We start from the raw sequence: 15,301 nt of genomic DNA, 5'->3' as shown, positions 1-15,301 counted from the left end.
TTACATGCCAACAATTCATTTTTCCCAGATGTATCTTGGAGAGCTGCATTTTAAGGGAAGAAAAGGACTAGAAAAAGACCATGCTGTATGTATATTCAGATTTCCATTAACATTCATTAATATGCACAATTCTCAATTTTCAATATGTTTAAAAAAGATGCTTTTTTAATCCCAGTATCCTAATGATACATTAAAACTCCAAGAACTCCCATCTAAAGGCTATCCTGGTTACCCATTTTTAATGGATAGTAGTTAAAATGCAGCAAACATGTATACAGGTTCTTTTAAATTCTTGTATGTTCCAAATGCAGTTGAAAGGTTGATGCTAATTTTTTTTCAAATGAAGTACAATAGTAATGAGAAATGATGGCTATGTGGGAATTTCATCAACATTATCTGAGCAGAATAAAGCTTAGCTTCTCTTTTGGATCCCACCTCAGATTTAAATGCTAGGAAACATTGGGCTTTTATTTTCCCATCACGTTTCAAGTTGAGTTTTTCAAAAGGAAACTGGATTTCCTAAAATTGGGAGAGAAAAAAATAATAATCTCAGAACCAAATCCCAACTCTCTTAATTTCACGAACAGATCCAAGTGCATTACCAAAATCTGAAGCCACTGAATTACAGTATTGTCAGTTTTAGAATCAGTGTGGGATTATTCTGATCTTGCAGTACTTTTTGATAAATAATTAAAAAACACTGCCAGAGAAGATACATTGTTTTCAAGAACTTTTTTTATTTTTCTTTTACTTTCTCATTCCCCCTTTTTTATCTTTCCCTTTGTATATGAAATAATAATTTTAAAAACCCTAAAAACCCAAATTAGAAATTACATTGTTATAGAAATGCTAACTTTTCCTTGCTATTTTTCATCAGAAAGCTTTCTACTACTTCCTAAAAGCAGCAAATGCAGGGAATGCAGCTGGGATGGCATTCATTGGAAAGGTACATATTTTGTTTCCTGAGATCACTTTGGGCTCATATTATTTTCTATTCCTTCCTGTAAATAAAACTAGGTCAGCTACAAAATACAGAGGAAAAAAAAAAGGAACAGCGCATAACAGTTTCTTGGGGAATTTTTGCTAAGGTATTATATATCCATCAGCTAAACTGTGTCCTTTTAATATATGCAGATGTATTTATATGGAAGTACTGTGACTCAGAATAATGTTACTGCTTTGAAGTTCTTCACCAAGGCAGCAGAAAAGTAATGTACTAATTTTAAAATATTTTTTGCTTGGACTTTGCATGGATTTCAAGGAACTTGTAGAAATGTTTATTTAATTTAGCTAGCGAGTCTTGCATAGTAAGAAAGAAAAATATGGAATTGTATGTAAGTGTAGCACTTCTATACTGATACAGTGAGCACACAGTTGAACATATAATACCATACCAATAATCATATAGGACATACATAATACATATGGATAAAAATAATACTGAGATTAAATCTGATGCTTTTGGACCAGAAATGGATCGATATTCATCAAGGCAAATATTGTGGAAGTAGAAATATGAACCATCACTTAGTACTTGTCAGTTTTATTGATGAAGATTACTGATACATCTAAGTGGAACTATCTCTCATATTCTTTAGAGTAATTCTGTTGGACTCTGGGGGCTTGGTATCCTTTATTTAAAAGGGAGAGGTGTCCCACTGGTAAGTCTTAATTTCATTAGGCCTTTTTCATATCCTACATATTAATGAGTAAAATCATGGGGAAAAAAGTTCAATCTAATGTAGGGTAATATCCCAAAAGAGTTCAAAAACTGTCAGCAAGCGCAGACTTCGAATGTAGGATTGAATCCTGTTTTCTAATAATTTAGCATTAAATAATTTTTGAGGCCCTGATGAAGCAATAAAAAACTAGAGAAGAATTACAACTCTGCTTTGAATCATCAAAATTTATTTACTTTTCAGAATTACACTGAAGCTTTTCGGTACTTTCAAAAAGCAGCTGAGAAAGGATATAACAATGCCCAATTTCAGCTAGGAGTCATGTATTACAGTAAGTCCTAAATCCATCCATTCATTCATCCATCTTCCTTCCTTCCTTCCTCCCTCCCTCCCTCCCTCTTTCCTACTGAAAATCCCAAAGTCCCAAATTAAATTTTGTTTCAGATGGTTTAGGAGTGAGAAGAGATTTTAAACTTGCTTACAAATATTTTTACTTGGCATTTGAAAATGACCATCTCCTTGCAATATACTATTTGGCTCAGATGTATGCTGAAGGAACTGGAGTGTTTAAATCATGTCAAAATGCAGTGGAAGTAAGTAGCTGCAACCATCTGCTTAAGATAATCACAATATCCTTACAAGTAATTGAATCAACAGCTGCTGTCATATTATCCTCTTACTGTCCTGTATCAGTTGGTACTGGAGGGAGGGGGGAGGGATCTCACTTACATACGATTATTTGAATAAACACCATCAACAAAATGAGATTATTGTAACAGGATCCAAATAGCTGGAAGATACTTGTGGATGTAGGGAGAATCCTTCCTTCCAAATTTAATCCTGAAATGTTCTGTCTTGAATTGTTCTATGGTATCTAATGCACTGTTCAGGAACAGGAACACCAAAGACTATAGAAATCAGGGTAAAGATATTTACATTGTGCATCTGCATTTGAAAATAAGTCCCATTAGGTGACTTCCAACTTGCACAGATCTCCTTTATAGGCGTACTATAGGAAGGGACATCTATTTTTAAGCTGCTTCCTTTATCACCTCCACAATTCTCATTTGAGGGTGGGAAGACTCTGCTACTGGACTGAAATATTATTTGAGAGAATATCTATTGGCAGTACTTGTAGTTTTTCTTTTGAAGAGTAACGTTCAGTTCATGCAGTGACATATTTTTTTTCCTCTCCTGAGAACAGATAATGGTTGGTCACTCACTACCTGGAAGATGACTCTTCCTTTTTAAAGCCACTATGGTGTAATTCTGCTTAAGTTGTATAGTCATCTTAAGTTGTATAGTCATGTTTTTTTTTGGGGGGGGGGGCTTAGTTGTATTGAACTTCCATTGATCTGTGTTAGTCATAATTTATTCAATGTTATATCACATAATATTGTTAGTATTTTTTAAAAGTAGCTAATATAAAACTAACTATAGAAATAGCACTTAGACTTATATACCACTTCACAGTGCTTTACAGCCTTTTCTAAGTGGTTTACAGAGTCAGCATATTGCCCCCAACAGTCTGGGTCCTCACTTTATTGAATTCGGAAGGATGGAAGGCTGAGTCAATCTTGAACCGTTCATAATCAAACTCCTGGAGTGAGCAGTAAGTTAGCCTGCAGTATTGCATTCTAACCACTGCACCACCATGGCTCGGTATCAAAAGCAAGCCTTTTTTAACTTTAGTTTTTCAGTGCTGTGTAGTGATGAGAGTAGTAGTAATTGTACGTTTGAATGAATTTGGGAGATAGGAAGAACTGATCTGATGACCTGATAAACAAAATCTGAATCTGGGGATGGAGAAAGCATCTCAGAAGAGACCCTTCCCTAGTTTTTGAAAGACTAAACGTGAGGGAGAGAGGAGGGGTGCTTTCAGACATGCAACATTACCTTACAATAAAGGTAATGTTAATATCCTATATTCATGGTTGGTGTTTCTTGTCTGAACTACCTTGAAGGACTGACACAGAGACACCTTCACTCAAATCTACACTTCCAGTGTATCACTTCCAACAGATCATCATTCTTTTTTTTTCATTATAACTATTTGTAAAGTGGGGTGTATACCTTTTATTCGATCTCAAGAAAGGTAGTACATAAACATGAAATTTGTTAATCAAAACAGGAGATACGAAATTTGCTGGTTTTTAATAGATTTCTTTGTGCTCCTCAGCTTTATAAAACTGTATGTGAGCTAGGAGAATGGTCAGAAATGTTTCGGACAGCATACTTTGCTTACCAGTCTGGTAATGTAGATTCATCTCTTGTTCAATATGCCTATCTAGCTGAAATGGGCTATGAAGAAGCTCAGGTTAATTCAGCTTACATCATGGAATCTGGTAAGGGAAAATCCTATTAAGCTCATTCTTGCATTCTGCAATAGATGGACTGCCTTAAGATGTGTGATGCCACAATTTTGTTACAGAAAAAGTTAAACTTCTACATAAAAATCAAGTGTACCCATTGGCTCTTCTCTTATGGAAGCAAGCTGCAAGTCAAGGTATGAACAGAGTTAAAAGCAATCTTCTTTTATTAACATAATTTCCTCTCTTTGTGCTTTTACAGCTAAGTAGCAAGAAACGATTACAGAATACAGAATAACAGAGTTGGACTAGAAGACTTGGAGGTCTTCTAGTCCAACCCCCTGCTCAGGCAGGAAACAACAGTTGTTGTTTTTGTTTTATACCTTTTCAGACAAATGGTTGTCCAATCTCTTCTTTAAAACCTCCAGTGAGCATTCACAATTTCTGGAGGCAGATTGTTCCACTGATCAATTGTTCTGTCAGGAAATTTCTCCATAGTTCTAGGTTGCTTCTCTCCCTGATTAGTTTCCACCCATTGCTTCTTGTCCTGCCTTCAGATGCTTTGGAGAATAGCTTGACTCCCTCTTCTTGTGGCAGCCCCTGAGATATTGGAATACTACTATCATGCCCCTGAGATATTGGAATACTCTCCCTCACGTTTAGTCTTTCATCAAACTAGATATATCCAATTCCAGCAACCGTTCTTTATATGCTTTAGCCTCCAGTTCCCTATTCGTTTTTTGTACTCTTATGTTGTTATGTTATTATGTAAAGCCATCCCAAAGAAACATGTAGTATGTTTCTTGGGTATAGAGTATGCAGACCACACTAAAATATTAAGATGGCATTTTCTTAGACACTCATTTTATATTAAATGTTATGTTTGTCTGTTTCTATTTTGAGTCTGCCCAACTCTGTAGTGAGTCTAGGCTGCTTATAGATAACAATTAAATGAAAACAAAATCCAGCAAGAAGAAAAAGAAGACAGTATTAAAAACCAACAATATACTATTTGGGGTTTGTTCTTTGCTTCTTTTTGTTTGTTTTTGTTTGGCCTATTTTCATGTTTATACCATTTTAACCAACGGTTGAAATCAGTTCAGGGGGAAAAAAACACAGTACCAGTCAATTTTCACTTAATGACTTTCTTATTGCTTCCCATTTTGTTTTTAGTATGGAGAAGATAGCCTTAACAGCTTTAAACTGCTTTATTTTATTGTTATTTTATGCAAGTCATTTCATTCTATCAGAAAAAAAGAATGTTTTGTTTGTTAAATAAAGTTATTTGTTCAGTTCCTTGATCTGCCTCTTTGTGAGTGTTCAGAGCACAGAAATAAACTCACGGGAGAGTGAAGACTTAGCTATGTACCTTTAATTCCTGCTCAAGTACAAGCAACTACAGTATGTCTCTTCCTTTTCTGTGCCCTGATGGTGACTAGTTTTTGTAGAAGTTAAGCAGACAAGTGCTATCAACCTGCCAAACTCTCTTAGACTTAATTTATAGCCTGTTTGGAAGAAGGAGATGGTAAACCACTTCCACATTATTGCCAAGAGATTTCATGGTTCTTTCCATGTAATCAAGAGATGTCCAGCTCAAAGTAAGGAACTCATTACATTTCTATTACAGAGTTCATTTCCCCCCCCCCAATGGGTTAGAACATTTTACCAATGTTCTCTGGCTAATAGGTTTTATATTAATAATATTGCTTTAGAGTTTGATCATAAAATAGAGTAATGCTGGATGATAACAACTGAATAATTTCTCTTTATAAAATAGATAAAATCTCCTGTTCACTCAATGTAGATTCTGTGAATTGCAAATGGTAAAATATGGTCTCCTTTACATAAATGAGTTGAATTCTATCTAGTTACTGATCAAAACTATCGTATAGATTAAAAGAGTTGTACTTTATGAAATAGATTATTTTTCATGTAATGGGCAAATTCTGTTGAAAGTTTACAACATAAATATAATTTAATTACTCTGCCATCAGCTGCTTTGAAAGTTTTATTATGGAATGCCTAACATTTTCAGAAATCAAATAAGATGTTTGAGGACTTTACGGATTTAAATGGAATTGAATTTTATACAAGGAGAGACAGTAAGTCAATTCTACTCCCTATCAAAAAGTCCATCTTGATAAGAAACCATTAAGATTATAAAATCAGCAGGCAACCTTAAACTGGTTCTCACCTTCTGATTCTGAGGCCTCTTTGTTGGCACATTGCAGAGAACTTCTTCCCTAAGTTGCTTCCAAACCATGAAATACACTGATAGCCAGGAAATAGACTCAGTCCCTTTTTTTGTTTCTTTACACAAGCTCTTAGGGATCATTATGAAGATATTCACTGTTTTATATTTTAAGTGTTTGTTGTATGTCTTTAGCTGTCTTCAAACCTCCTGTAGATAGAAAGGTAGAATATAAATACTTTAAAATACCCATGTAGGATATATGTTTGTACTTTCCCAAGATTCTTCAAAAGATAGTGGAAAATTATGATTCTGAAAAGCTTATTGTCATCATTTCAAGACTATAGACAATGTGTAGGATACACAATAAAATCATCATCACCATCACCACCACCACCACCATCAGCTTTATCCCTTCCATGTATTTGTTTTACAGGTAATGAATTTGCCAGAGTTAAAATTGGAGATTATTACTTCTATGGCTTTGGAACAACAAAAGATTATGCTTTAGCAGTAACTTATTATACTTTTGCTGCAAATCAACTCAACGCTGAAGCCATGTTCAATCTGGCATACATGCATGAACATAGTTTAGGTGTTTCCCAGGTAAAGTAATATAGCTCTGAGGTTGTTTCAAACACTAATGTTAATATTTATTGTAAACATTCTAGTTAATTAATACAAAACAAAACAATTTCTAATGCAATAGGATGAGCTTTAATCAGTTGAAAACCAAATGGCTATTTTTCTAAGTTAAATGTTAATGTAAATGTTGTTGACTAAAGAATGTGTAAAGCATTAAGAAATAAGTGGACCATGTCATCTGCTAGTTCAGTTATAAAATACAAATTAGTAGATTGTAGAGTACAAATTAGTTTTCTTTTGTCATGGAGAACTGAAAATTCAGAAAAACCCTTCCCCCACTAATGTATTGAACTCTGATCTCCATCATTTTCACCCAGCACTTTTTGGGCATGTTAGCTGGGAATTATGGAAACTATAGACTAATATATCCAATATTTTGGAAGAGCGCTAGTTGAGAAAAGGCTTAAGACCAGCCCACAACATTTTACAGCCTACTCTGCAAGTGAATAGGCATCATATCCAGACTGGACAAGTTATTTTAGCCCATTCCTGGCACTACAGTGACTTACAATCCAAGGCTTTTTCATGATGCCTAAAATGTGTTGCCTGAGTATAGTGTTTCATTCTGTGCAGAAGCCTTTTTTTCCCCTCCCAGACAGGAATCTTTATGTTGTGTCCTGAGATTGTAAAGAATGGACATTAGCAATGGGAAAGCCATCACACACATGAGAATATCAATTGTAGGGCTTTGGCTCTTGATTTCTTTATCTAAGCCATGTCTAGAAAATAACAATAGAATCCAAGTAATTAATGATTCATAACTAGAACCTTCTGCTGTCTAATATTTTTCAACATGAAACATCTTAAGATCTTTGGTTCATATCCAATACTGTCTCTTCAGGACATTCAAGCAAAATGACTCTAAAAAAGTTCTACACTTATGTTCTTTCTAGAAAATACATGCATATGTCTATATAGAGGTAAACCTGACTAAGATTAGTTGCAGTTTCCAGTAGCTGTATTTTACCAAAGCAAATAGCTATTTTTAGAAATTATTTTTTTATGTTTAGGATATACATTTAGCTAGAAGATGGTATGACTTGGCAGCTGAAACCACCCCAGATGCTGTCATGCCAGTGTTCCTAGCATATGTAAAACTCGAGACTATGCACGTACTTACATATCTGCCACTTCTCAATGTAAGTCTGATTTATATAAACTCAGTCTGTTCTAATAATGTTAGCTGTATGACCGTCAGATAAAAACTCCAGAGAAATATTGGATTTAGCTGTTTGTTTTTTTTGTATATTTTGATGTCATTTAGTGACTGTCCAGATCATTGAAGTCCAGATCTAATAGCCTTAGCTGTTCCAGAATACTTTCTTTATGAAACAGCTGTTGCTTTACATTTATAATACGTGTGGTTTTTAAAGCTAGGTTGCTATTAAACAAGTGATGCTGGTTATTTTAAATGTTAAATGTCAAAACTGAGATATACTGCAAATAATATTGCCACCGCAGATAACAAAACTGCAGATAATCTCAAAAAGGTATTTGGTATATATGCAAACATCCACCAGCTGTGTTGAACATGTGTAAAAACCAAACTGAAACCTACAAATAGGCGAAAACCTTTCCTATGTATACTAGGACAGCAAAAGCTCAAGAAAACTGCATTCCAAATCTGTATGGCTGTGGCTGTATGATTACTGTATTACCACCTACTCATACTAGCAGAATTTCATTGTTTACTAATAAAAAAAATCACTGAACCACATTCAGGAAATATGTATACTAGTTTTTAATATCAATATGGCCTCTCTTGCTAGTACATTAGATTACTCACAATATAAAGACTTGATAGACTGTTAGACATTATTGTTTAATGTTAAGCCAATGTGTCAGATTGTTGTCAAAACAACAAGCAAAGATGCCTTTACTGTTTCTGTTAGATGCCCAATAAAAGAAAGGCAAGCAAGGAAGTTGGCATTTATATTAGATTAAACTGAAAGGGATCACATGAAGGATCAAGCAAGGCTTTAACAATTCATTAACACCTTTAATAAATAAATAAATTTAGGGTGTTAAAGGAAAACAAAGAAATGAAGATTGTTCCGGGCATAAGCAATAACTTCAAGAAAGATGGTTGGTACATGAAAGCACAGAGGATGATGTCAATGTCAGTGGCAAATTACACAGAATATAAAAATGATTACAGGGGGAGAGAATATTGTCAAATTCATATTGCAAAAATTGACTTTAACACATTTCCTATCTGTATTTCATGCGTAGATTTGTTTGTAGACCATGATTTATCTAGTGCATTGTGCAACATTCGTAAGCATGGTTTAACAAACCATGATTTTGTATTATGCTAAGTCAGTAACAGAAATATATTTGTGGAGTCATTGGAGTGGTCCATACATCAATCTGTTATGTATATTGATCTTTCCCTCCTGGAAATGGGTGGGTGGGGAGGTCTTGCAGAAGAGGTCCTTTCCTACTGCCCAAGATGTGACAGTTCCTTTGCAGCACAGAAAGGAACAGCCACTAACTGTTGGTGATGGTGCATACAAAGTAAAAGGGTGATGCACTTCAAAAGTGCTCGAATATAGTCGAAATGAGAATGCTCAGGGGATGGGCAGAGTCAGTATGAAAAATTCCATTATTATTATTCCATTATTATGCTATATACATAATAATGGAAGAGAGCAGGCACTTGAAAGAAAAAACAAGGGAAAACTCTACAAATAAAAAGTTGCCGCAGTCTAATAAAAATATGAAATTGCAGACAGGTTTTTAGTGAAAGCAACAAAAAATGAGTATACTTTGCAGATAGTTTTGAGGCAAATTAAGAATAAATTCTAGAACATCTAAATCAGTGCAGCCAAGGGCAATACGGAGGTATTAAAATGCTTCTGGAAAGATATTACTTTGTAATCCTCGCATGATTTACACAAAAGGAAGACTTACTGAGGCCAGCAGGAATATATATTCTCAGCAAAATATTGCATTTAACCAGTTAACCAGTCAGAAATATATCTTGATAGGTTTCCACAGCACCAGTAAAGTTCTTGTAGCCAAAGGGGGAAGGGGACAGATTTTAGTACAAAAGATATCCATGAAGCACTTTTTGTACACATATATAAAAGGTTTTTCTTTCCTTCTCTTCAACAGCTTACTGCAGTCTGGAAACTGACAGCATTTGATAGTTTGTTAAAAGTACGTTGGGATCTGTTTATGATTATATTCCTGTTTGCATTAGTGATATTTTTAATGACCAATCAGCCAAACTGAATAGTATTAGTTCATATTTTTGATTATCTAAGCTGATTTTAAATTTTAATTATCTAAAGCCTTTGCTTAATAAAGAAATTAAAGCATACTGAAAGACTTTAATGGTGTCAGTCTCCTCTTTCTATCCTGCTGTACAAACTGAAGTATATTCAGAACTTTTGTTTGAAAGCCACATGATTCAAACACAAGGTGAGGCTTTTCCTTCTTTAGGTATTTGGCACAAATACATCTTCATAAAATTTTATCAAGATATTTACCTGCGACTTCCGGTTCCTGATCGCAGCACTTGCAGCTGTGCAAGGAGACTGCTCTCTTCGCCAGCTGATTCTCCGCTGCCGGTAGACCCTTAATAGGGTTGAAAAGCCACCCTACAGGGGCGGCTACTGTTGAGGAGGTCCTCATCGTCCGTGGGAGAGCGGCAGCTTCTTCCATGGCCCGAGATTGCTCCCTTGAGCCAACGGTGGAAAGACCGGCCAGTAAAATGGCCGTTCACTTTGCCGCTGTAACCAGAAGTCAGAAGAACATCTAAGCGCAGGAACCACTGTGGCTGAGCTGGGTGAGATTTTTTTTCCCCCTCTCTTGGTTCTCCTTTCTCTTTCGTGCCTGTAAAAAGCACTTTTGAAATTATTTCCCTGCTCTAAGAAAGCGGCGTTTGTGAGTGTGGGAAAAGAAGCTTAAATGGACTGAATTAATTTAAAGTGACTTTTTTCTATTTTTTTTATTCACTTTGGGGTCTTGGAAATTTTTTTTAATATTAAATCTACTACTGGACTTAGTCTACATCTGAAGAATTCTCCTTTTTTGTGTGTTTTCTGATCTTGTTAACGTTATTCCTGGTGTCTGGGAGGAGATTTTATATTTTACTGAGGACACCTTGTGGAAAAAGCCAAAATTGCAACTGTTTCTTTTTCCGATGGTGAGACTGACTTTGACCTTCAGATTACCATAAAAGGGAAAGGACAAAGAAACTTAACAGCTGCATTTGTGAGGGTGGATACTGATTAAATGTTCATTGAACACAGCCTCTACTAAAAGATACAACTGTTTCTAATTATTTTTGAAATGGAGAAACCCTATGTTCAACTTGACTATAAACTTATACTGGAAAAACTTTATGAAGCTACTGATCAAATATGTTTGCAAATAAAAGAGTGTACGACAGCAATAAAAAACAGAAATTCTGTTTTGAATCTACAAATTGACCCCCAGACTCTATCTGAACATTCTATAGACCAAAAAACAACAGAAGCAGAACCAACTAAGATTAAAGAAGATTCCACTTTACTTCATACGCATTCTGATGTGATCTCTGAGGAACCAAAAAGAACTGTAATTAAACCACTTACAATTCCAAAATGAACAGAAATGGATAGACAAGCTCAACTAACCGAGAACCATGGTAGCTTGGATAAGCAACTATTAACTACAAAGTCGAACATAACTGAGTCTGTTATTCAACAGTTTCAAATGTGGAGGCTTGACTTTTTAAAACAACAAGGGATTATTTATAAAGGAGCTAGATATCTAAAACAGAAAAGGGGGTGCTTTTGTTTGACCCAAAGGATACTACAAGGCACAAAAAGTGACTTGTTTATTGATATAGAGGCGTTGTTATGGAAACCTATCTGGCATAAAAAGAAAGCTAGAATAAGATTTAAGACTGTGACTCAAGGTTCTATATAATGGGCTTAAAAGGCTTATTGATATGGATTGATTTATGGTTTAAGACAGTTAAATAAGATGTTAGATTGAATAAAAATTAATTAAAGATTTGAATTTAATAAGAAGATGTTTGTCTATGTATTAACATGTTTGTTGTGGATATAGCAATTTTGGAAGGGGGTTAAAGGAGTTTGACACAGATATTGAGGGATTGATAGATTATAAAGTATAATAGAATAGAAAGGTATTTTTTTCTTTTTTGTCTTGTTTTTGATTTTTGTTTTCTTTCTCTTTTCTTTTTTGAATTAATATTTTTGCTATTAGAAATGATAGTTATTTTGTAATGGAAGAAGAATAAGAAAAAAGAAGAAATGATATTAATAAACGATTATTGATTATGTCAAGGAAAAAGGGAATGGAGAGATACCTGAAGTGTTAATTATGTATTTATATTAGCAATATGGAATATAGCAATTGAAATAGTAAAGCTTAACACAGGATTTGGACTCATTTAGATGAAATGTTATTGATTATTGTTTTGAGTGACTTAGTTGTATTGAAATACATTAACTTGAATATAATATATTACTAGAGGGAATAGAGAGGGGGTTTCTAATAGTTTAATCTGAACTATATGTGTATGACTTTATTTTTGGACAATTGATTACCCTGCCACCACGTTGATTCTTAAGCACTTGTTTGTAAAATGAAAAAACTAATAAAACTTGTTTTTTTTTTTTAAAAAAAAGATATTTATGCAATATCTTCTTATATGAGTGTTTAACTTATGTCTTCCAATTTCTTTGGCAGAAATATCTTTCAAATACTGAAATTAAATGACTTGTCTTTTGAAAGTACCTCTTTAAGTTTATTTTAGTCTATAAAGTTAAAAATACTCTGGTCCTGAAATTCAACGGTAAGATTTAATCCACTAAGTAGGAAAGAAAATATTCTTGCTGAATTCCTGGAGCGTTGCTGCTAATCCAAAACTGGGTCAAGTAAACCAGATGATATGAACCGTTGACAGGATTCATCATCATGCTGAGTCAGCACTAAACAGATCTCATCCTCCTGACTATACCACATTATCCCAGTCATCAGGTACAGATTCTATCTTCCTAGATTTTCTTCCATGGGCTCAGTTCCACACATTTTAGGTTAAAACAAGATCATCTAGTTTGCAGTTCAGTACATTGTGCAATCCCTGGCAATTGGGTTAATTAAACAAAATATAAAACGTAGATGAACAACTTGTCTAGTAGCTGGAAAAAAAAATCCATTTGAAATTATGTAGAGACAGTTTTGTAGTGTCAAAGAAGAAATCTACCATTTCTGAAAAGTTGCAAAAGTGAACAGCTTATGCCTCAGAGTACCAAGAGAGATAAACTGACTTCTTTCTTTTTGTTTTTTCAACAAGTAGCCTGAACATTTTGTATCAATGACTGAAATCCTTAGGCAAGACCAAAAACTATTCAAGTTTAATCTGATATTGATAATCTACTAGATGGTGGAAAACAAAGGTCAACTCAGATGAAAGATGCTCCAGTCAAAAGGCAGATCTGAGAATAGGTACTAAAACTAGGATGAATTCATGAAATGGATCCGTGGAATGTATCCTCCCATTTTATCCGTTTCAGATTCTAATATTTGTTATGGATTCTACATTTATACAAATAAATGAAGCCATGTGGATAAATGTTCATGGTCCTATTTACCTGTCTTGATAGATCAACTGTCCAGATTAGTCTTTGAGATATGCCAAGAATGGTGGAGCTGTTGTCTAATTATATACATAATTATATACTGATTGTCAACCCTTACCAGGCAAGGTCAAGCAAAAAAAGCAACAGAGACTTCAGGTATGGTTTTTATTATTGTAGGATAGAATAACAGAAAATTGAAAGCTCACTTTCTCTCTACCCCATAGATACTGAACAAAATTAATGTCTTTCTTGTGCTTTTGAGTTTCTCCGGACTGAGTTGACTTTCTTCTCCCTCAGTGGTTCATTGTTCCTTTCATTCCTTCCCTTTGGTTCTGCATTATTTCACACTAATGGAATGATTTTGCTTTCATTACATCCTTAATCCAGTCAATCCCTAACTCAAATCAGATCTTATGATGAGTGGTTCTTATAGCACATAGCCACAGGCTAAGTACTCACTACAATATTCAAGGAATATAGCGATTCTACTCATTTTCTCCAGGAAGTGCCTGATATTTTATTAGACTTGGCATTAGGGAAAAAAAAGTACTGGCAATGCTTATGTGATTTCTTCCTTTCTCAAGAACTGGGCAAGTAGCAATAGTTGGCGAAAATAAAGGAAAAACAAAAAGGAAACTTGCAAGCTCCAACATACACAAATAACTCCCATTGGCTCGAGGGTGTGTGTGTGTGTGTGTGTCTATCTTGATGTCATTCTTCCTTTTAGCAGCTCCTTTCATACGCCATCTTTGCATCACCTTGACATTCAGGCTGATATCTTGAAATGGCTCATGAGGAAATAAACATGCTTATGCTGTTTACAAGGAAAACAAAACTTCTATAGGGGAGCTAAGCATTCCCACTACAATGTAATTCTCACAGCCAAAAACTAAGAGTCCATTCCCCCTAAACTCCATCATCTCCCTGACATGCAAAACGCCCAAATGCGTGTGAGGGCAATGTAATTGTTTTAGTATTATGTAAACCAGGCCACAGACATTTGGGCCAGTCTGTTTAATTAAAGGACAGAAGAAGAATCCACGTCTCCTGTGCTCAGCTGTACAAAAGGTGAATGTAAGGATACAGTATTGTATTTTAACCGATCAATCTAAGCAACTATATCCTTCTAAGGATAGTTCTTGCATTTAATTTCTTTTTGCTAATATAAGTCAAGAGTCTTCTACAGATAATTATCAGAGTGATATTTCTTTCTAGTTCAATTAGTTCATAATCCTTAGCTCTTTGATGAACACGAGGTCAAGAGACTGAAATTAAGGACAAGAGAATGTAACCATAAAAACTGCATAGTAATAGGATGGGGTAATAGGAGTACTGAAGTAGTTTTGAAAATGTAAAAAGATCAAATATTTAGGACATCTAAATGCTCAAATGGATTTTGCTTCAACCATTTACGTGTTTAGATGCTTCTTTGTCTCCTTGTTCCAAGCTCAGTAGCATAGCTGGCATTCTGCATGATTAAGTTAAATACAATTGTTAGGCTTTAATAAAATACACTAAGCCATAAAGCATAACTAGAAATTACCAGGGTTGGATTCACGCAATGTACTAAATTTCAAATAAGCAACACTAATTTGGAGTACAGATGTGCAAAACGTTTTGAATTTGAAAAGAGGTGATCCATCTGTATTCTTGGCTTGATAATCTTGATAGATCAGATCCATCACCAGAATCCTTCTAATAAGTTTAGAACAGGGAATTTGAAGCTTGAATTGTTTAGATTGTTTATACACCTATATTAGTTGAGCATTATTGTGTGAATATGGAAGCCCTAAAGAGATAGTAACCAATACTCAGGACAAGTATATGCAGTTGCATGTAACCATCTTGATGTGTGATCAGTTCATTCAGAGTTCA

The 15,301-nt window shown here is 34.7% G+C and overlaps 1 protein-coding gene across 1 annotated transcript in view; it reads left to right on the top strand.

Annotated features, from left to right (window-relative positions):
* SEL1L2 (SEL1L2 adaptor subunit of ERAD E3 ligase) overlaps positions 1-10,061 on the top strand; it is a 58,378-nt gene extending 48,317 nt beyond the window's left edge. Inside the window, exons 10-20 of the mRNA XM_039320464.1 lie at positions 29-85; positions 878-946; positions 1,135-1,208; positions 1,601-1,661; positions 1,923-2,010; positions 2,124-2,272; positions 3,859-4,024; positions 4,111-4,185; positions 6,616-6,785; positions 7,835-7,963; positions 9,942-10,061. Of these exons, the coding sequence (XP_039176398.1) occupies positions 29-85; positions 878-946; positions 1,135-1,208; positions 1,601-1,661; positions 1,923-2,010; positions 2,124-2,272; positions 3,859-4,024; positions 4,111-4,185; positions 6,616-6,785; positions 7,835-7,963; positions 9,942-10,061 (1,158 nt within the window). The remainder of the gene's footprint in view (positions 1-28; positions 86-877; positions 947-1,134; positions 1,209-1,600; positions 1,662-1,922; positions 2,011-2,123; positions 2,273-3,858; positions 4,025-4,110; positions 4,186-6,615; positions 6,786-7,834; positions 7,964-9,941) is intronic.
* Positions 10,062-15,301: the final 5,240 nt, after the last annotated feature.

This window comes from Crotalus tigris, unplaced genomic scaffold (genome assembly GCF_016545835.1).
Source record: "Crotalus tigris isolate CLP2741 ecotype Arizona unplaced genomic scaffold, ASM1654583v1 scf7180000023639.2272817, whole genome shotgun sequence".
Classification (NCBI taxonomy): Eukaryota; Metazoa; Chordata; class Lepidosauria; order Squamata; family Viperidae; genus Crotalus; species Crotalus tigris.
This window is presented reverse-complemented; position numbering and strand designations above follow the sequence as displayed.